Below are 23,312 nucleotides of genomic sequence, written 5' to 3'. Positions count from 1 at the left end.
ATCCTTATAGAAGCCTGTTTTGGGACATTGTTGCCTGGTCCCTGTGAGTGTGTTGTGCAAATGTTGTCTCTAGTTGCATATTATATACACATTGTTATACGGAAACTTCCTGAATTGGAAAGGCGGAAGTTTTGTCTTGTAATGTAGTAGGGACGATAATATTTATAGAGCGGCTTTTTACTTACTGTCATTTCATAACTTGTCCAATCGTGCACCGGATTTCTGTCTATTTTGCATCTCTTGTCTGATCAGTGTCTGCAAGGTTGATGACAACCCCTAGTGCTTGCTGCACCAGTATTGAGGAAGTGCTCTTTTTTAATAACTGCACGCGCCCTCAGCAGGGTTCTCTGTTTCCGGTGATCTCGTGAAGAGAGCGAGGCCACTGAGGTCGGCACTGAGGGTTGCGGATAACTGACGGAGTGTGGGTGAAGGATGGCTGCGGTGCTCACTCCTTGGCTGTTGCTGCTGCTTCTCCACCCCATCACTGCACATCCGGGTCCCGAGGAGCCCATCCCCACAGACAGCGGGGGCCCAGGTAGGTCTGTCAGTAACTTAGGAGGTAATACTAGGACCCGTATGTAGGATGAGAAACTGAAAACATGCAGCTGTGCGGATGGAGTAAAACGTCAAATGGCGTGCGCGAGCTGCGCAAACCGTGGGAGGACTAGAGTGATTTACAAACGTGCAAACAAACGATAATATTACTAATACTGCGCGTCGGCTGTGATTTTGCCCTTTGCTATGACCTTGTCATGGGGAACGTTGTGGCCCTCTTGCATTGTACCTTGCAAGTAAAGGGACCGCCTCCTGTAAGATGCTGCCAGTGGCACACGTGAAACCGGATGTACTTAACTGAGAATAGGAGCAAGTGGTAACATGAATGTATTTGCAAATTACTCCACCAAAACACACCCGCCCCTACCATCCCATAAACTGCAGGTCTCAAGGCCATAAAATAACTTGATATTAATTACTGTCAGGCACGATTTGCGAATTTGAGTTCAAGGTACCCCATAGTCTGGGTATTTAAAATGTGGGATATAATTAAATAGTATGACCCTCTGCTCATCCAGGTTGTAGCTCCTAATGCCCTGTGTTGAGGGATGTAACTGCAGTGAGTTGCTTGCTTTGTAATGATGGGGAAGGAAAATCAACACCCACTATCTTAAGCAATAAGGCTATTAATGTCTAACCTCTTTATCACACTCCATGTCAAAGCTCCTTTCTGGAATCACCAAGAGCAGAGAGGGGCTACTAGGTCCTCAACATGGTGGTTGAGGTTGTTTTCCACTGATGTCCCGTGGCTCTGCAAATTAGGCCAAGTACAACCCTTACCACATTTGGTTTTCAGGGTAGCGAGGGTGAGCAATCATAGACTTCACAGATAGATAGTGTCTGTGGTGGGAGGAGCACGAGTTCAGTTATCAACAATCAACCAACAGCAGTCCAGTGTTTTTATTTTTTTATTTTTTAAAGAATACACTTTCAATCACACAGTAATAATGCATACTACAGATTCTGATTAAAGTATACAGGCTAATACCCCTGGTCACTATCTGTCTCTGGCCACTACATTCCTTCATATTGTACCCCACCCTGCAGTTCTTACCAGCAAAGTTGTATAAAGTATGAGCCAGGCTCACGTCCTTATGTTCACCGTTGTGCGGTGTATCAGTTTGGAGCTGAAAACATGCCAAGACCCTTGGACTTTATGCGCTGTCCTGATGGGGATCGCAAAGGGGGGCAGGCACATCCCCATGCTGATTTTCTGAGCAGCCTCTTGAGTGAGCAGACATATTCTGCTCAGTGACCCTTCAAAGTTCCCAGCAGTCGTAATTACCTTCTGAGCTGACATGATGAAGATACAGCATGGCACTTGCAGCCCAACACAGGTCTGTACGTGAAGCATGCTGCACGATAAAGCACCCCAACGCAGACTGGGGAAGAGTCACACACCAGGTCACACCACATTTCATTTGTAGCCAAGTTACGGCTGGTGCAGGAATCACAGCAGGTGCAGCCCAACAAGGGCTGGAGCAATTCTCAATGTGAACCTCGGATGGGAGGCCATTCTGTCTCAGGCAACCTCAACAAGGAGCTAGTTGACCTTTTCTTCCTTGACAGTCTCTCCTCCTGGAGGACCAGGCAGACTCATCTTGTCTCTCAGCAACCAGGCAGACATCTAGGCAATAGGCAGACTCAAGCAGAAAGTGCAGATTGAGGTGATTCCCCCTCACCTCTGTGAGACTTTCTATGAGGGTTACACCATCCATGGACACACAACAACCTTCAAGTACTCAGCAGAACAACCGGTGAAAAAGAACAGTCAGTACTGCACCCAAGATGACAGAGTCGGGTTTCTAGTTGGTGCAGATGATGTCCCACACTGGATGGAGGATTGCAGTCTGGTTTGTGTCGCTGGAGTCCGCCAACAAGCCTTAGCACATGCAAAGCTCACGGTTAGCGGAAAATGGCGCTGCCTGGGACTAGGAGGGACCTGGTGGACTCTACCCAGGAGGGGGGAGTCAGAGGGTACTATAAGCAACTCAGAGTGCCCACAGAAGACCAGGCAGTGCCCAGAGGAGTCTCACAGCATGTGGACAAAGAAGGTGCAAAAGGAGGTCCATGCAGCATTACGACAAAGTCTCCCACGTCACCGGAGAACCACTCAGGAAGATGAGCCTCGCAGCACAGAGTGCTGCAGGCCAGAGCTGCACCTTGCATGAAGAACTTTGTGGAAGGATGCCAACAAGCCGTGGCAACTGCAAAACACGAGGTGCACAGGGGTACTGTCTTGCGTGGGGAGGCAAGCTCTTATCTCCACCAAAGTCCACTACCCGTGATGCAGGATCCATGCAGCTCGTCAGGAGAGGAGATCAATGCAGCCGGTTATAACTCCTTCACCCCAAGGGAGATTCCTTTGTTCTTCTGGTGCAGGCTGAAGACAGACTGTCCTCTGGGGATGCATGACTGGGAAACAGTTGCAGTTTCTGGGAGGAGCTGAAGATACAATGTTGCAGAAGTCGTCTTTGCTTCTTTGTTGCAGTTTGTAGAGTTCCTGGAGGGTCCAGATGCAGTTTCTTTGGTGAGAAGTTGAAGTGGAGGATGCAGAGGATTCCTGCTGGTTGCTTGCAATGCATATCTCAAGAACCACTCAAGTGAGAGACTGTAAATAGCCCTGGAAGGGGTATGGGCCACCTAAACAGGTAAGCACCTATCACTGGAGGGCTCTGACGTCACCTACTGCCACTGGCCTCACAAATGCTCACGGAGATCCCTGCCAACTTGGAATCCAAGATGGCAGAATCCAGGGACCCTCTGGAGGAGCTCTGAGCACCACCCCTGGGGTGGTGATGGACAGGGGAGTGGTCACTCTGGGGACTGGGGGGTCCCTGATCCGGTGTAGACTTGATTATGCAAGGAGGAAACCAAAGGTGCCCTCCAGAGCATTTCTAGTGGCTTGGGGAGGCTACCCCCCCCCAAGCCTGTAACACCTATTTCCAAGGGGAGAGGGTGTAACACCCCTCTCCCAAAGGAAATCCTTTGTTCTGCCTTCCTGGGCTTGAGCTTCTCAAGCCACAGGAGGGCAGAAACTTGTCTGAGAGGTGGCAGTAGCTGGGTCTGCCTGGAAAACCTCAGAAGGCTGTAATGGCAATACTGGGGGTCCTCTAAGGAGCCCCCAGAGTGCATGGGATCATACAACCAATGCTTGCAAAAGCCTTGGGGTATGATTCCAACATGTTTGATACGAAACATGCCTATGTTCGGAGTTACCATTATGTAGCTGGGTATAGGTAGTGGCCTATGTCCAGTACACGCGTAAAATGGAGTCCCCCCACTCACGAAGTACGGTAAAATGGTCCTGGAGGTCGTGGGGCACCTCTGCTAGTGCAGCGGTGCCCTCACACACAGGTATTCTGCACCCTGCCCTCAGGGCTGGAGGGCCTGCTATAGGGGTGACTTATAAGTGACCTGGTGCAGTGTAAATGGCAGTGAAAGGGTGCATGCACCTTTTCACGGAGGCTGCAATGGCAGTCCTGCAGAAGCCTTTGCATGGGCTCCCTATGGGTGGCAAAAGATATAATGCAGCCCATAGGGATCCCCTGGAACATCAATGCCCTGGGTACCTGGGTACCATATACTAGGGACTCATAAGGGGGTACCAGTATGCCAATTTTGGGTGAAATACTGGGTTACCAGTATGCAACAACCAAATTTAGAGGAGAGAGAGCATAACCAATGAGGTCCTGGTTATCAGGATCCCAGTGAACACAGTCAAGCACACTGACATCAAGCAGAAAATGGGGGTAACCATGTCAAAAAGAGGGTACTTTCCTACAAGAGTAGGAAATGCAGTGTCCCTCGATGTGCAACACCTCTGTTCGGACCTGCAAGTAGTATAGTTCTAGTGTGTTGATGGCATAGCACACATGCTGTAATTTGCCTGTGGGTATTCAACTGGGGCGGCCAGGAAGATTGAACCCTATGTACCCTCTGGAATTCCAAGGGTTTTGCCAGGTGCAGGTTGAGTAGTTCTGAAGCAGCACCTTCTGGAACCATAGATGCAGAAAATATCTCTCCATGCTCACTATTCCAGATCGGTATTCCCTTCACATGGTGTTGAAGGTAGCTCAGTGCTGCTGGCTGTCAAATGAGGAAAAATATTCTAATGCTCCTCACCTTCGTAGCGTGCCTCCACCCTCAAAAACAAAGCTTTCCACAACATTCAAGCAGCCTCCTTTGTTGTTTCAAGCAGGGTAATTCGGAAGAGCCAAACAGGCTTCAGGATCAACAGGCGCCTCTCATCTCTATTCTCATCCATGAGGCCAGTGGGACACTGATAGTTGTAAGAAGGGTTCTGGTGGGTGGTGGGGGGCCAATGCAGTATGTCCATGAGGAGGAACCTCAAAGCCCAGAACATTGCAGTACTCAGTGCCCCAGAGTACCACAGTGTGCAGCACTAGCACCTCTGTTGGGCCACAGGATCACTGATGCCACCTTAGTGCCGGTAGCGTACATCCCTGATAGTGGCAGTTCTGGGCTGGGGGAACAGACAGAGCAATAAGGGGCTTCAATGAGAGCCCTTAGCTTGAAACACAGAGGCACCCGGAGAACTTGGTATTTTTGAATAACAGTGTCTCCTAGGATCTGTATAATGCAAACTGAAGGTAAAGTCCCAACTCTGATTTCCTTAATTTAAATCAAACTTGTAGGTCCAAAAGCCTCATAAGTCATCGTCTGAGCAGTGCCCGAAAAAATCCAGGAAACCGCGAGCGAACCGCAAAGGTAAAAGCGGGTTTCCCGAATTATTTCGGGCACTGCTCAGACGATGACTCAATCAGAAGTCGCAATGCAATGATCATGTGATTTAATTGATCTTTTTCTGTACGCCTTGAGAAAGCCCCGGCCAAATAGCCAGAGGGGGCGAAACACGTGTTGGCTGATTCTTCTTATCCCGATCCTCCCTTCTGGATACTGTTTTGCTTTGAAAAACTTATGACACTCTTACTTTGGAACCACAACCTTGTCACAAGAATGTAATAAACACAAGTTAAATTTGCTTCAACCACGACGGTTTCTGCATCTTCTGTTTTATTGACCTCACTTATGAGGCTTTTGGACCTACAAGTTTGATTTAAATTAAGAAAATCAGAGTTGGGACTTTACCTTCAGTTTGCATTATATTTTTTCCCCCTTGGAGGACGTGGGTCCTTGTCCTCCGGCAAAGTCCCACATTCGCTTTACGATCAAAGCATTTTACGCAGGAAGACAGTGACTTTGGACCCTCTCCATCTTTGGAGTTAGTTTTATCTCCTAGGATCTGTCCCTTTAAGGAGTGTGGTGCTGATAAGATCCAGGAATGGCAGCAGGAGTTGGTGGGGCTGCCATAGAGCAGCACACAGATGTGGGCCCTTGCTTGAGTCACTGAGGCCTCAATAGCACCTCTGTTCATGATATGGTCCCTTTTCATCACTTAGCAGTTGTAGCAGACTGAGAAACCAGACCACACCTGCCCTAAGCCTGTTTAAGCTTTATTTGCACCCCCTTGGAGATTTTAAGTGATGTCCCTGCTCTCTGGAAGACTTTTTATGAGACTGACACCATCCTTTGTCACACAACACACCTTCATGTTCTCAGCAGAGCTCTCCATTTGTTGGTCATAAAGAACTTTTAGCTGAAACAAAGTGGAGTGGTTTGGGTGCCACAGTGAGAGCCCTCAGCTGGAAACACAGCTGAGAGCTCTCATTGTGCTGTACTTTAATGGCATGCAGCTTTTTATCACTCCTTCCCAGGACGGGGCAGCCTCTGCAACACAGCTGAGATCTTGTCTGGTTGAGCTTGTGGAGATGCAGGTAAAACAGAGGTTTTGCTAGTAGGGAAACAACCGTTGATCAGGTCCTCTGCATGGTTGCCTGATGTACTAAGGCCTGTATTTATGCCTAAGCCGAAAGCGAAGAACCTCAGCTTTTGTTGTGATGTCAGTCTATCCTTTGATAGCCAGATCTCCTGTCCGTCAAGAAAGTGTTTCAGAATGTTGAAAATTCGGAGTAAAATGTTTGGCTTTCTCCCAGAGGAGACCAGGAAATCAGTATTCAAGACACTAGTCATTTACAAGCTGGACTACTGTAATGGGCTGTATCTGGGTGTCTCACAAGGTAGATTGGCTAAACTTCAGAGAGTACAGAATGCAGCTGTATGTCTACTGCTTAATATCCTGAGATGTGCACCTACTGGGTCCTCTCTTGCCAACTTACAGTGGCTTCCTGTAAGGAATAGAGTTCCCTTAAGGCTCTGTGGTTTTGTCACAACATTCTAACTGGAAAGAGACCTCGATACTTACATTCCTTGGCAAGATGGTATGTATTGAACTGAAATCTCAGATTTGCTGGGGCTTTACTGATAGTGATTTCCAGGTTAATAATAGCTTTCCTGGAGGGAAGCTCTTTTGGCTTTCTGGCCCCTAACTTTTGGAATTCCTTGCCTCTCAATCTTCAAATCAGCCCTCCATAAAAAACTCAAGATGTGTTTTTTTAGGCAACCCTAGGGGCTAGAAAGTCATTTTTTGGGGGTGGTATGGATACTGTTCACTAAGCACAGAAATACTTAGGGGGTTATTCCAACTTTGGAGGAGGTGTTAATCCGTCCCAAAAGTGACGGTAAAGTGACGGATATACCACCAGCCGTATTACAAGTTCCATAGGATATAATGGACTCGTAATACGGCTGGTGGTAAATCCGTCACTTTACCGTCACTTTTGGGACGGATTAACACCTCCTCCAAAGTTGGAATAACCCCCTTAGTTCGGAGTGACCATTCACTCTATAAATCATTTTTTAGTAATTATTATTTTTATTATTATTGAGGCTGGAAACAATGTTGCAGTGAACCCCACTAACCCTAGCAGGTGAGGCACCTCTGAACAGCTGTCAGCAGTGTCAGCCGTAGCAGCGGGGGAAGGCTGCCACCGGCATGGAGGTCTAGCAGTGAATGCCCATCTTGGTTGGCTGGTAGCTCCACCCCCTGTATAGATTCTTAATGAACTCTGTGCCTAGTCCATAGCTATCTTGGTTATCTTGAAACTTGAGCATAGATCTGGGCTTACTTGGCCTACTTTGGAGATGCTGCAATATAATGATTCCCAATGGACAGATCAGATTGAAACTGATTATTGTTCACGCATCTATTTATCCGTCATGTTCTGAAATGTAGCTTATCTAAAGTGCAAAATGGCTGTGTTTTGGCCCCCAGCAACTCTTTTCCTCCAGTCTTTGCTTGGTGGTGGGACCGCTGCTTGCAGCCCTGCCCTGGTGGATTGAGACTGCCAGCACCGCCAGACTCAGATCTGAGCGCCACCGCAAGTCTGGCAGTCCATGGATTTCCTGCCTGTAGTTCTGTGGTTTTACTGCTGAATCATGATAAAACAAAGAACAAACTGGCAGGTGCTATTGATTTTTTAAATTAAAATCACCCCAGGGGTAGGTTAGGGCCTGCATATCAACCATATTTATTTATTTAGCATTCAGGGAGATGGTGTGCATAAGCCTCCCCTTTTGAACTGATTTTGGCACCAGGGACCCCATCCCCCTCTGCAAGCCTCATAGGACCCCAAGGACTCCATAGCCTGGGCCCGCCATATTTTTCAGAGGGGAGGGTCCCATCCCCCATGGCTGGCTCTAATGATGTGTCCCAGGGAACTCACTTACCAGGAACTGTAAAAATTCTGGGTTCTGGTAGGGGAACCTTCTGGTAGGGGAACCACCAGGGCCATGAGGGCTCTGCCCCCCCCCAAGACCCAATCATAAAATAAGCATCTGGGTGTATGTGGTAGGCACTGGGACTTCCACATTATAAACAAAATACAAAAATGAATAATAAATGAGTGACTGGAGATGCTCATTTATTGATCACTGGTCCGTGCAAGGATTGCCCTTATTACCCTGCAAGTACTTTTTGGGTTTCATTCTGAATTATTGAATTTCACCAAAGTAATACAACAACTCCCACCTACAACCACTGGCCTGTAGGTGACACAGAACATCAACATCCTACGGAACATAGACAAAAGGGTAGAAGAGAAAGGGAATAGGGAAGTAGGAAGAAGGATATATCTGACAGCCCCAAAGAAGCGCTCTAGTGCACACATCTCACTCATAGGAAGAGACTAGATGAAACAGGTTGTAAATTAAGTCATTTATTATGAGAGGGTGGATTGTGTGTGTTTTAATATGCGTAGAGAGATGAGGCATGTTAACTCCTGAAATTCCCCGGATGAGAACTGTATGTGTGGAGCCCAAGTTCAATCAAATTGAGGTAGGATGTGGTGAACGTCCGCTGTAAGTTTCTGCATCCCCAAGATTTCCCATAATTTGTGAAGCCAATCTAGTCGTGTTGGTATGACATCTGTACCCCAGCAGGACAGTCAAACCTGCTTGGCTGCCGCTATAGTTAGCGTTTTATCCCGCCATCTTGCTGATTTCAGGGTGTAAGTCAAAACATTGGGGAGGGCTAACAAAATATACCTAAGGAACTGAGGTAACTCAGTGTCACACATTCAGTCAACATCTGCTAAAACTTCCATCCAGAACCTCTGTATTTTAGGGCAGTGTCAAAGTAGATGCATGCCAATTTGACCACAGTGTCTCCAGCAACAAGGATCCCCATCTGGCCTCCACTCGACCACCTGCGCCAGTGTGCAATATCAATAATGGGCTACTTTGAGGAACATTTCCTTACCCAAAGTACTGCATGCTGAAGCACATGCTCGGTGCAGATTGTCTTACCACTTGCGTGGGGTGAACGCTCATTTGAATTCCTGTTCCCATCTCCGTTGTACTGGAGTTTAGTAGGGTTAGTGGGGGTAAGCAAGAATGTGTAAATGTCAGAGAGAATGCATTTGTTGGATTGGCACATAAGGAGCAATTTTTCAAAGGGTGTGAGCGGCCTGCTAGTTTGAGGTTGCAGATGAGGTTGCATTACCCAATGATGGATAGCAATATATTGCCAATTTTCCAAAGTGGGGAGGCCATAGTCATCCCGTGAATGAGCAAAGTCCATGATCCCTTCTATACTAAAAAGGTCTCCTGCCTCCTGCCAGCACATATACTTTGTTCCCTGAGATGCCGGAGAGAAGTCCGGATTACCTAAAAGTAGGGTTAAGGGAGAGACACAGGAAGAGAGATGGTGTTGTTCTTGAACTCTATCCCGCTTTCCCACCGTTGTCCGCACCACCGGGAAGACAGACACCCCTACCGGTCGATGCACCCTAGGAAGCCAAGATATCTTCCAGATGTGCGCCCTGACGATACCCTGATCTGTAAAGCACCATTGTTTTTCAGTGCTCATCCTGGCCCATTCCACCATATACCAGAGTTGAGCAGCCTGGAAGTACCTCACTAGGTGCTGCACACCCAAACCCCCCTCCGTTTCACATAATTATGTCTGCTTCTTTGCAATTCTTGCCCTTTTGCCTGCCCAGATAAAATCGCTTGTCAGTCACTGTATTTGACATGAGCCAGTGGTTGTAAGGGTAGTGTCTGCATAACTTAGAGGATCCTGGGGAGCAAGGTCATCTTGACTGCAGCCAGACGTCCCAACCACAATAAGGTGTACTTCTTCCAGACTAAGAGGTCTGCTCTAGCCCTAGAGAGGTAAGGCATAGTTTTCATATGCAGTGCGCTCCAGACTAGAATAATGTGGGAACCCTAGATACCCCATATATGGGGCTAATCGGGATGCCAACACACCTGTGAAAATCTTGGTATCCACATTTAAAAGAGAAATAGGCTAGTACGACGCGCAATGTACAAGGTCCTTACGGGGTTTAGGAAGAACGCTTATGATAACTATCCTCATGGTGTCTGTAAGGGCTCCAGTGTCACTAACAGAATTAAACAGGCGAGACAGGAGTGGTGCAAGAATGGTCGCAAAGATGTTATAGAAATCTGAAGAAAACCTGTCATGACTGAGAGCCATACCTGGCCGCATATGTTGGATAGTCACAAGTACTTCAGTCAATTGTATATCTTTGTCAAGTTTGGAGGACTCACCCTGAGGAAGCTGGGCAACAGACGCTTGGGCTACCTATTCCTCAGCCGCCTTCGAATTGAGCGTGACCGCAGAGTTTAGGGCAGAGTAAAATTGTTCAAACTCATGTGCGATGTGTTCATCCTTCTGGACTCGAGGGCCCTGCAGACTTTCAATTTCGGGGATCCTTTGCTGCACAGCTTGCGCCCAGAGTCGCTGTGCTAGCAAGTGACCTGCCTTATTTCCCCCCCTCATAATATTTCTGTTTTGTACACAGGAGTTTATAAGACTGTAGGGGTATTGTTTAGGTCTCAATAGTCGCTTAGTGCGTCAGTGATCTCAGTAACAATGGCGGGGTAGGAGAGGAGCTTGGGATTCAAATGCCATGTGCGCTGTTTGGATCCTGTAGGAAGTATCTGAAAAGTTATTGTTAGAGGAGTGTAGTCAGAGAGTGCTGCTGCCCAGATGTTCCCAGCTGTTGTGTTTATGGTGAGATGTAGGGAAGTCTAGAAAAGATCTAGGCAAGCATAAGTTTGATGTGCTGCTGAAAAAAAGGTATATCCCTTTGATTGAGGATTGCGCTGCCCCCACACATCCACTACCCCCACGTTGGAAAGCTATAGATGACACGTTGGTGAAAGTACTCCCGTTTGTCCCACCCTATGTATCGACATGTCCAGGGAAGAGTCAAATAATGTATTAAAGTCTCCCCTGTCCCCAGAAGGATGTTCTCATCTGTGGTCGTCACCACCCTTCCAATCGTTTCACAAAGAAATGCCTGTTGATAATCATTCGGAGCATACATTGTAGCAAGCACAAAGGGGTACACTACAGCCTGCCCGGAAGCTCCGCCTTTGTTTGCACTACCCTCCCGGGAAAGTGGGTAGCCAGCAGAATGGCAACCCAGCCCTCTTCCCTGGTCCGGAGGAGAAACATTGGAGGTCAAACCACCAAGATTTCATGCGCTTCCAGTCTGATCGGACCAGGTGAGTTTCCTGGAGAAGATAAATGTCACAGGCAGAGTCCCTGAAAAAGGTGAGAAGTGCCAGTGGTTTAGTAGGGGCATTAAGGCCTCGGATATTAAGGCTTAAAATCCTAATCATGGGGTCATATAATTGTTGATGCTGACTAAGACACAGCTTGGAGGACCAAGGAACTAACATGTTGAGAGAAGTGTATGGTGTGTGAATGATAAATAGAGGCGTGTCGAGTGAGGATCAAAAAGGAAGAACCAAACAACAATGCAACATAATATGTCCCCTCAAGGGGACTGAACCATCAAACAACCAAGACTCCATGGCCCTCATTCTGACCTTGGCGGGCGGCGGAGGCCGCCCGCCAAAGTCCCGCCGTCAGGTTACCGTTCCGCGGTCGAAAGACCGCGGCGGTAATTCTGACTTTCCCGCTGGGCTGGCGGGCGGTCGCCTTCAGACCGCCAGCCAGCCCAGCGGGAAAGAGGCTTCCACGATGAAGCCGGCTCGGAATCGAGCCGGCGGAGTGGAAGCTGTGCGACGGGTGCAGTTGCACCCGTCGCGTATTTCACTGTCTGCGCAGCAGACAGTGAAATACATGTAGGGGCCCTCTTACGGGGGCCCCTGCAATGCCCATGCCAGTGGCATGGGCACTGCAGGGGCCCCCAGGGGCCCCGCGACCCCCCCTACCGCCATCCGGATCCCGGCGGTCCGACCGCCGGGATCTGGATGGCGGTAGGGGGGGTCGGAATCCCCGCGGCGGTGCAGCAAGCTGCGCCGCCGCGGAGGATTCAATGGGGCGGCGGTACACTGGCGGGACCCCGCCAGTGGTGCCGGTCCGACCGCGGCTTTACCGCCGCGGTCGGAATCCCCATTGGAGCACCGCCGGCCTGTCGGCGGTGCTCCCGCGGTCCTCCGCCCTGGCGGTCAAAGACCGCCAGGGTCAGAATGACCACCCATGTCTCTGATAAGGGCCTTCTCCTTCAATCAATAAGGTGGGAGACTGGTAGCTCCACCAAGAACTTTCCTCTAATGTCTTTGAGAGAGCAAAGCAGCAATCAAAACATGATGGGTCCCACAATAAGGGTCCCGCGGTTGCCAGATTGCCAATGCCAGTAGCACCTCAATCAGAGTCTGGTTCCAAAGCTTTATTTTGTTGCTTGCTCCTTGTCCAGTGTAGAGTTGCTCCAACTCATGCAGAATAGCCACACATTCTTTGTGGCTCTCCATGACGGAGGGCTTCTGGACATGTTTGTTAGCTGAACAGGGGACTTGCGATCCCTCAAGGTTTTGCAGGCAATCTAGTCATGGAGATAGCTCTGCCTTCCTCCCATTGGCCATCCAGGTCAAGTAGCAATTGAGCCGTCACCGGGGTACGGACACTCCTGGTTTCTTTATTCCAGACAAAAGTCAGTTGAAATGGATGAACCCATTTAAAGCATACCCCCTCTCTTTAAGGAATTTGGTGATGGGTCAGAGCATTCTACAGCGTTGAAGCATGATCAGAGATAGGTCTTGGTATAGCCCTACCTTCTTTCCTTCGAATTGCACAGCGGCTCTATCCCGGACAGCTGCCATGATTGCTTCCTTTTGGCAATAAGAATGTAGATAGGTGAGAATGTCTTGTGGCATTCCAGGAGATTTAGCCGGGCATCCTGCCCTGTGAGTGCGATCTAGCATTATTTCCTTTTCGGGTAAGTTGGAGACCACATGGTGGAAGAGACGAAGATTGTAGGACACAAGGCTCCTGGAGCTGACCTTCAACTAAACCCCTTCAATCGGAATTTTGGAATGCCGGGACCTGCTCCCCAAATTCTACATCTGGTAGAGAAGGTTCTCATTTTTGTCTTTAAGCATCAGAAGCTCCCTTCTGTGCTCCTCGAGTTCATCCTCTTGGGAGTCCCCTGCTTGCTCCATAGCATTGACTCTCTCGTCCAGTTCATTACATTTTTTTTTAAATGCTTTGATGTCTGCTACAGTGTCCCGCTTAAAGGTGGCCAGGTCTTCCCTCAGGGTGCCAAACAACTGTTCAAGGAAGGACCTGGTTACTGAAGCTTCATCTGCTGATTGCGATCCAGCGTCAGCTGGTCCAGTTAGCAGAGACTCAGCAGGCGGGGACACCGCAACTAGGTCAGCTTTCTTTACACTGGGTTTCTGGAACATATTTTTACGAGTGGTATCCTTTTTACCACTTGAATGATGTATCATCGAGGGGGATGCCACAACACCAAAAAGGACTGGACACCAGGTGACCATCAATGTCACCCCTGTAGACATAGTTGCTCCAAGACCAAGGATAGGGGTTCCTATCAGCAGGTGATGCTCCCTCTGCAGCAAGAAGATGGGGTCAGGCGTCTGGTACAGCGATGGAGTCCCCTCGATTGGGAGTGTACCGTTGAGCTTTCCTGCATATATCCTTAGGTTCTGTCACATAGGCCTTAGATGGGAAGTGTCAGGGGACAAAGCTTGTATAACAAAATGTAGTAAGAACCAATGGTCTTCCCCACACCCAAGGTGGTCCTCCCCAGGGTCCTAGCTTTTGCAGGTGTCTGCGATTTATAGGAGCAAGTCGGTCAGGGTCTCCTCCACTCAGCTTAAGGCTCCTCCAAACGTTCAGTACTCTGGGTGCCCAGCTGTGGCCATGCTCCGTGATTATGCCAATGTCTAAGTAGGTTGGGTGAAGGAAGGGGATCGCCTAAGCCAATGCAGGCGTCCTCCAGGGAAGCAGGAGACCCAGTGGAGTAAATCTTTTACCTAGTTATCTCAGACATGGACCTCTTGCCCTATACCCTCTGTAAAAAGGCAAAAACATGATCACTGGCAAATCTGTCAGTCTAAAGCCGGTTAATAAGAACCCTCCACTGAAATCCCTGGACTGCAGCAAACACAGGTTTATATGAACAAATTAGCAGGCAGTGATGGAGGGCAGTTATAACTGACTTTATCTTCCCCCATATGCTTTGTGAATGAACGCAAGCTTGTGTGTGAGATAGGTGCTATGACCCGTACATGCTTCATGCATTTCAGAAGTTTAACTTGTATAAATTATTTGAATGGATTACTGGTGTATGCCAGGTTTGAACATACCCATGTTCATGCTGGAATTCCACAATGCACATGCTGGACCCCTTCTGTGAGCAATGCAATACCTTTAGCAAATACGCTGGACTGGCTTTGTTCACACTGACTCAGTGGCACCTGATGAGCAACATCTGCTGTTCTTTATAGAAAAAAGACAGCAGTAATATTAGTTACAGATCCAACTTCTTCAGCATGGATTAAACATTATTCCCTGCTGGGCATTAATTTTGCTAAAGTGGTAAGACAACATGAGAGACTATACAAAATGTGGTGAGTTCAGGTATTTGCTTCTGTGTTCCTAAACACTATGGACATTGTCATCAAATATCTGTAACAGTATTTCCATGATCAATGCTCTTCAGTATCAAAGTGGGGTCCTCATTTACAAGCAGTTTGCGCCACTGCTGCATAATGTTTTTTTACGCAGCGGTGGCCCCAGCAGTGCACTGCGCTGCCCTACATCTACAAACTGATACATTGGGCCCAATGCTTCGGTTTGTAAAGCCCTGCGTCAGATTATACCGGACCAGGTATAATGTATGCGGCGTAGGTGTTCCCAGGCAAAAAGCCACGCAGAACTGACGCAGTGAAATTTACTACATTTTACTGCATCATTCTGTGACTTCACTGTGTCAGAATTTCACTGCCTCCTCAGGGCAGGCGTAAAATTGACACAGGACTTTTCCAATGGGAGTCTCCTCGCATTGCTGGAGTAGCGTCATTTTTATGACACTACTCCAGCAGTGCATGTGTTTAGCACCAACAGATGCATCAGAATTTCTAATGCATCTGTGAAAAGGGTGTCATGAAGCTCTGAATTGTAAATACAGTGCATTACTGGATCTACGAGAAGCGCAAGAAATCTGAGGCATCGATGCCGATGCATCAGATTCTTGTAAATCAGACCCTGCCTGTGTTTCATTTGTGCACATGAGGGTGGTCCTGTGGAGCATACTCCCCAGTTGTGCAACAATGTACTAGAGCGATGGTGAGCTAAGCACTCATCTTGGAAGCACCTGTTCACTTTTCAGTCCCTTCTTCTCACCTCACTGTATGTCATGTTTGAAGATAACCCCTGCTGAGCATACTCCATGTTCCATCCTTGAGGCGTGACTTTGGGGCATGCTACCTATTCTCAATCCACTTATAGAAGTGGAATTAAAAGATAACACAGTGGCTGGCTATCTGGTGTCAACAACCGCAATGGACATGATAGCTAATAAAAGAATGATACAAAGATGCAGTACTGATTAGTCAAGAAGTGTCTGGCCATTAGTTTTATGGTTGAGAGGCCATTGAAAGCCTGTGCTAGTATCCCTAAGAAATGACCCATTTCAAACTGCTAGCAGAGGTTTTGCTCTCCATGTTGATTAGTGTTGTATCTGTAAATTGATTTCCTCTGATTGGGGGTCATCATTAAAGAAGTACCAGTGGAAGATTTATATTTATAAATTAAGTACTCTAATGCAGTGGTGCTTAATCTGTGGTCTGGGGAACCCTAGGGGTCCACGGCACCTGCTCAGTTGGTCTAAGATTGCTTAAAAAAATCAATAATATTAACAGATTAATAAAGTGTTGTAGGAAATTAGCCCCTTTCTAGCTTGGTTACCCCCACTTTTGGCCAGTTTGTCAGTGAGTTTGACTGTGTCTACTGGGATCCTGCTAATCAGGACTGCATTAGTTATGCTCTCTCCCTTAAATTATGGTTGTTGCATACTGGTAACCCAGTATTTCACCCAAAATTGGCATACTGGTGCCCCCTTATAAGTCCCTAGAATATGGTATCTAGGTACCCAGGGCATTGAGGTTCCAGGGGATCCATATGGGCTGCAGCATATCTTTTGCCACCCATAGGGAGCTGATGCAAAGGCTTCTGCAGGACTGCAATTGCAGCCTGCATGAAAAGGTGCATGCACCCTGTCACTGCCATTTACACTGCACCAGGTCACTTATAAGTCACCCCTATAGTAGGCCCTCCAGCCCTGAGGGCATTGTGCAGAGTACCTGTATGTGAGGGCACCCCTGCACAAGCAGAGGTGCCCTCACAACCTCCAGGACTTTTCCCCCTGATTTTGTGAGCGTAGGGACATCATTTTATGCATGTACTGGACATAGGTCACTACCCATGTTCAGCTACATAATGGTAACTCCAAACATAGGCATGTTTGGTATCAAACATGTTGGAATCATACCCCAAATCTTTTGTAAGCATTGGTTGTCTGATTCCATGAACTCTGGGGGCTCCTTAGAGGACCTCCAGTATTGCCATTCCAGCCTTCTGAGGTTTTCCAGGCAACCCCAGCTGCTGCCACCTCTCAGACAGATTTCTGCCCTCCTGTAACTTGAGCAGCTCAAGCCCCAGGAAGGCAGAACAAAGGATCTCCTTTAGGAGATGGATGTTCCACCCTCTCCCTTTGGAAATAGGTGTTACAGGCTTGGGGGTATAGCCTCCCCAAGCCACTGGAAGCGCTTTGAAGGGCACATTTGGTGCCCTCCTTGCATAATCCAGTCTACACCGGTTAAGGGTCCCCCAGTCCATGCTCTGGCATGAAACTGGACAAAGGAAAGGGGAGTGACCACTACCCTGTCCAGCACCACCCCAGGAGTGGTGTTCAGAGCTCCTCCAGAGGGTCTCTGGGTTTTGCCATCTTGGATTCCAAGTTGGCAGGGAACTCTGGGAGCATGTGAGTGGCCAGTGCCAGCAGGTGACATCAGATCCCTCCCTTGATAGGTGTTACCTGTTTAGGTGACCAATCCCCCTTTCTGGGATATTTAGGGTCTGTCCTTTGGGCGGTTCTTCAGATTCGGAATGCAAGACGGCAGCAGGAATCCTCTGCATCCTCTACTTCACCTTCTCACCGAAGAAACTGCATCTGAACGCTCCAGGAGCTCTACAAACTGCAACAAAGAAGCAAAGGTGACTTTGACAACATTGTTTCTTCTGCTCCTGCCAGCAGCTCCAACTGTTTCCCAGTCGTGCATCCTCAGAGGACAGCCTGTCTTCAGCCTGCACCAGAAGAGCGAAGGAATCTCCCTTGGGGGTGAAGGAGTCACTACCCTGCTTCAGCAGGCACCTCACTGCATTTACGACCGACAGCATGGGTCCCCTCTCCTGATGAGTTGCATGGAACTTGCATCACAGGTGGTAAACTGAAGTGGTACCAACAGTCCTGAGGCCCTACTGCCCAACTTTGGGGGAGGTAGGAGCTTGCTTCCCCATGCATGACAATCTCCCTGTGATCTGCGTGTTTTGCAGTTACCAAGGCTTGCTGGAATCCTTTCATGAAGTTCTTTGAGTACCGTGCAGCTCCGGCCTCCAGCACTCTATTGTGCAATGCACATCTTCCTGAGTTGTTTCCCTGTGGCGTGGGAGCCTTTGTTGTATTGCTGTGTGGGTCTCCTTTTACACCTTCTTTGCTCCCGTGCTGCTGGGACTCCTGTGCGCACTGCCTGGTCTTCTGTGGGCTCTCTGAGTTGCTGAGAGTCCCCTCTGCCTCACCCTCTAGGGTAGATTCCACCAGGTCCCTCCTGGTCCCAGGCAGTGCCATTTTCCCCTAACCGTGAGCTTTGTGTGTGCCAAGGCTTGTTGGCGAACTCCAGAGTCACCTGCAAATATCGAGGGACAACTGTTAGCCACACACTCACCCTTAGGGCCCACACCATACCCATACACAAACATCCACTGGGTGGGAACCAGGGCTCACCTACTAGCCACACCCGGTGCCTCTGGAGTTGGGCCATCACATTTGGGATGCTGCTATTCCTCAGGATAAAGGCATCATGCACAGACCCAGGATACTTTGCATTGACGTGGGAGATGTACTGGTCCGCCAGGCACACCATCTGGACATTCATGCAGTGAAAACTCTTTCGATTTCTGAACACCTGTTCATTTCGCCGGGAGGGGGGTACAAATGCAATATGTGTTCGATCTATTGCCCCAATGATGTTGGGGATATGTCCCATTGCATAGAAGTCAGCATTCACTATGGCCAAATCTTCCTCCTGGTGGAAAACGATGTAGCTGCACATGTGTGTAATCAGGGCAGACAACACTCTGTTCAGCACTATTGAGAACAGTGGCTGTGACATTCCTGCTGCCAGGTCCCCTGTCACTTGGAAAGAAACGGTTGCCAGGAAATGGAGCACAGATAGCACTTGCACAAGAGGGGGGATCCCGGTGGGGTGACAGATAGCAGATATTAGGTCAGGCTCCAATTGGGCACACAGCTCAGTAATTGTTGCCCCGTCAAGTCTATAGGTGAGGATAATGTACCTGTCCTCCATTGTTGCCAAGTCCACCAGGGGTCTGTCCACGGTGGAATGTCTCCATCTACTATTCATCCGCAGCGGTTGCAATCTATGGGGCAAAAGGGTGAGCAGCTGGTCATTATCTGTACATTGTAACCACTACAGTGCAATACATATTGTGATTGTTACAATATTGTGGTGGGATATGTCCATAGTGTGAATTTGTATACTGTGACGCAGTTAGTATCCATGGCCTGCCCCCCAATGAAATGGCATCCGCCTGTCCTGTATGGAGGGACATGTGGAAATGAGGTAATTTCGCTGACGTTGTGCGCCGTTGCGGGAGGTGGTCGAGAACCGCCATGCAACTCCTCATTGGCTATCATTGGGCCCTATGGGGTACAGTGGCCAATGTGATATAAGCCGGCGGTGACGGTACGCACCGCTGCGGACGTGTCCGCCATGTTCTATCTGTTCACTCACTTGCTACCTGACCTTCAATAGGAGAGGACCTACACTGCATGTGCTGGTGTGACCTGTGTCTGAAACCGACCATGGCTCGTGTCACTTGGGAAAGGGCCCCTGCCTTCACCTCGACGTAGTTGGAGCGACTGGTGGATGGGATCCTACCCCAGTACCGACTGTTGTATGGGCCTCCAGACCAACAGGTGAGTACACCGTGAGTACGATGCATTGGGCGTGAATGCAGGGAGTGTTGTGCATTAAGGCCTCGTGTGGGGGGGTGGTTGGTGGATGTCCCCTGGGTGGCGTGCACCTTGCGTGCTGTGCCAGGTCTGTGCTAATGGGGATGAAAAGGGGTATGGTGGACCATGACTGTAACAGGCAGGACGGTCGGATTAATACCTTTTCGTGTGTGTATTTCTCTGAAGGTCTGCACCCATCAAAAGAAGGGTATACGGCGTGCCATTGCCAAGGACATGCGGACCCTGGGGGTCTACGGCAGGCAGAGCACCCACTGTCGGAAATGGTGGGAAGACCTGAGACACTGGGCACGGAAGATGGCGGAGGCCCAGCTGGGGACGGCCTCCCAACAAGGAAGGGGTGCCTGGTGAACCCTGATCCCCTGATGGCCCGCATACTTCCAGTGGCCTATCTGGAGCTGGATGGGCGCTTGGGGGCATCACAGCAGCAACAAGGGGGTGAGTATAGTGGCCTTCATTACTACTTACGCCTGGTCGGGTGGTATCCGAGGAGGGGATGTGGGCCTGTGGTTGCCCCTAGTCCAGGCCTGACATTGCAGAGTAGGTCACATGTTGGACAGTGTTCGTATGTGAAAGTCCTCCAAAAAAGCTAGTAGGTATCACCTACTGGGCAGGGGTCAGAGGGTCTCAGGTATGCTGCAATTGGCGTTAGGTGCTCCTATCCATGGGCTGGTGACTAGCATTGTGATTGGTAGTGTATTGCCAAATGCGTAGGGCTGTTCCCTGTGTGAGTGTGTTGTGTACGCAAACGGTGGTGTTGATGCCACCATTGACCAAGTATATCCTTTGTCTCTTCCCCCCCACTTTTCTGTTTTGTCACCAACAGATGGCAATCCGCTCCTCCGACTAGTTTAGAATGTTGTCCATGCCTTCATGGTGGTCCGGAAACACTTTCCCACTTCCTTTTACTATGCCACTTTACGCTCAGACTCCGTAAATTGTACCTTCGTCCACTTTTCAGAACTTCCGGAGTTAGGAAGTGCAAGGAGGCGGAAGCGCTATGTATGCGTTCAGATGAGAAATACATTGTGACAAAGGTCTCAACCTATATCTTGGAAGCATGGAAATTACGTCTATCAATGCACCTACAGTTGGCACAGGCACAATAGCCTATGTTATCCCGTACCTATTTAGCTTGGGAAATCGGTGCAGGGTAGTGTAAACTGGGTTAGGCCTCGGGCTTTTATTAAATGGCTGGAAGGCAATGCAAGGCCCCAAATGACTCGTCCCATAATAAGACATTTTAAATATTAGACTCATAATGTTTTTCTAGAATAAGTTAAGTTTTTATGTAAATTATGGTCAAATCAGGCTTTACGATATTGCATGGTAAATTGGATACATTTTGGCACATGTTAAATCAAAAATTCAAGCATAGTTCCTTTTATTGAGATGTTTTATTTAATGTGATTTTTATTGAGTTCGAGGGATTGATATCTATTGTGTGATTATTGTTAAGGCCGGATAGGCTAATAACAATTAAATAAATGGTTAAATGGTTTTGTCACCCTGCCTGGCGGAGGAGCAGAGGCACCGGCGACGGAGGGAGCTGCATCCCACAGGACCGAGGAGGCCGAATCCACCGACAGTGAGGGCACCAGTGTGACAGAGGGCGAGGGGAGCACCATGGTGGCGACTGGAGGGGACATTTCGTACACGGATACCTCCTCCGATGGAAGCTCCCTGGTGGTGGCGGACACCTCTGTGCCCACCCCATCTACAGGTACAACCGCCACCTCCAAACCAGCACTGCCCTCCCAGCAGCCCCTCAACGAGTTTCTCGTGCCCCCTCACCAAGGAGGGTGGGCATCTGCTTCGCCTCAGGCCCTGGCCCATTTAGCCCTGCTGCCCTGAGTGAGGAGGTTATTGACCTTCTGAGATCCATCTCTGTTGGGCAGTCAACCATTGTAAATGCCATCCAGGGACTGGCAGCCCAAATGCAACAGACAAATGCATTTCTGGAGGGCATTCACACTGGCTTGGCGGCCCAAAAGAGATCAATCCATGCTCTAGCCTCCTCTCTGATGGCAGCCCTTGTCCCTGTTCCCCCCATCCCCCTCCAACTTCCTCTTCCCAGTCCCATTACCCTCGACCCCAACCTATCCAAAGCACACAGGCAGACGAGCATGCACCCAGGACAGCACACAATAGTGGACATGGCAAACACAAGCACCACACTTCATCCCACAGGCACTCACACAAACAACATCCAGAATCTGACATACCAACATCCACTGCCTCCACTGTGTCCCCCTCCTCCTCCGCCTCCCTCCCAGATGCGTCTACACTCACACATGGATGCACCATTTCCTCATTCATTACCACCATTACCAGCACACCTATCAGTACACGCCCTCACTGGCAGTCACCACCACCACATCCATGCATACGTCCCATGTGTCCTCTCCCACTGTGTCTGTTCTCCCTCCTGCCAATGTACACCAACGCAAGCACTCAGACACCCAACAGCCATCCACCTCACAACAGCATCCAGCCCATGCACCTACAACCAAAAACAGCAAACTGACACCTCCTACCACCATACCCTCTTCCTCCACTCTCCCTCTTCCTGCCCCAATGTCCCTACGAAGCTTTTCATCACCAACATTGACCTCTTCCCTAGCCCTCCCCATCTCTCATGTCAGGCCAGGGTGGTCAAAACCCCGGCAAGCACCTCAGCTACCCAGTCAACGGGCCCAGTAGTGTCCACAGCAACTCCTGGTGGGAAAGGATCTCGGGCACCAGGCAGCCACACAGAAAGGGTGCCTTCCCCAAGTGCTGCCAGAAAGGGCAAGGAGCCAGCCCCAGCTGAAGGAAGGATTGCAAGGAGCCAGCCCCAGCTCCAGGAGGGAAGGGCAAAGGGCCAGACCCAGCTGCAAGAAGGAAGGGCAAGGCGCCAGACCCAGCTGCAGGAGGGAAGGGCAAGGGGCCAGATCCAGCTGCAGGAGGGAAGGGCAAGGGCCAGACGCAGCTGCAAGAAGCCAGCCCCAGCTGCAGGAGGGAAGGGCAAGGGTCCAGACCCAGCTGCAGGAAGGAAGGGCAAGGAGCCAGCCCCAACTGCAGGAAGGAAGGGCAAGGGGCCTGCAACAGCAGGCAGTAGAGACAAGGGGCCTGGTGCTGGGACTCAGTCAGAGCTCACACCACCAACCATGGTGGTGCAGCCGTCAGAGCCTGCAAGGGATGGGCTGGAGCCTCCCCCCACCACTACCAGCACCACCACCAGCACCGCCATCAGCAGCAACAGCATCAGTGGGCAGCCATCCAAGGCTGTAGGAGATGGGCCGGAGCCTCCCCCACCACGACCAGCACCGCTACCAGCACCGCCACCAGCAGCAGCAGCCCCAGTGGGCAGCCGTCCGAGGCTGCAGGGAATGGGCTGGAGCCTCCACCCAACAGTACCAGTTCCACCAGCAGCAGCACAACTGCCACCTCTGAGCAGCCATCACCGCCAGCGGACAGTGTGTGGTCCTGTGTCCATGGGCTGTTGTGCGGCCTGCCCCCTGCAAATCCAGTGGGTATGACACCCACCTGAGAGACTGTGACCTTGCACTCCCCAAGATCTGCATCACAGGGCACATTGCCCCTTCCAGAACCAGTGGAGAAGCCTTCCACTCACCCGATCCTCCCAAGGATGCAGATCACAGGGCACGATGCCCCCTCCAGAACCAGTAGAGAAGCTTTCCACTCGCCCCATCCTCCCCAGGATGAAGCTCACTGGGCATGATGCCCCCTCCAGAACCAGTGGAGAAGCCTTCCACTCAC

At 49.7% G+C, this 23,312-nt stretch overlaps 1 protein-coding gene across 1 annotated transcript in view; it reads left to right on the top strand.

Moving 5' to 3' along the window:
- The first annotated feature begins 236 nt into the window (after positions 1–236).
- LOC138290833 (uncharacterized) overlaps positions 237–23,312 on the top strand; it is a 322,008-nt gene continuing 298,932 nt past the window's right edge. The window contains exon 1 of the mRNA XM_069230277.1: positions 237–535. Within this exon, the coding sequence (XP_069086378.1) occupies positions 433–535 (103 nt within the window). The 5' untranslated portion in view covers positions 237–432. The remainder of the gene's footprint in view (positions 536–23,312) is intronic.

The sequence above is a fragment of the Pleurodeles waltl genome, chromosome 1_1 (genome assembly GCF_031143425.1).
Source record: "Pleurodeles waltl isolate 20211129_DDA chromosome 1_1, aPleWal1.hap1.20221129, whole genome shotgun sequence".
In the NCBI taxonomy this organism is placed as follows: domain Eukaryota; kingdom Metazoa; phylum Chordata; class Amphibia; order Caudata; family Salamandridae; genus Pleurodeles; species Pleurodeles waltl.
This window is presented reverse-complemented; position numbering and strand designations above follow the sequence as displayed.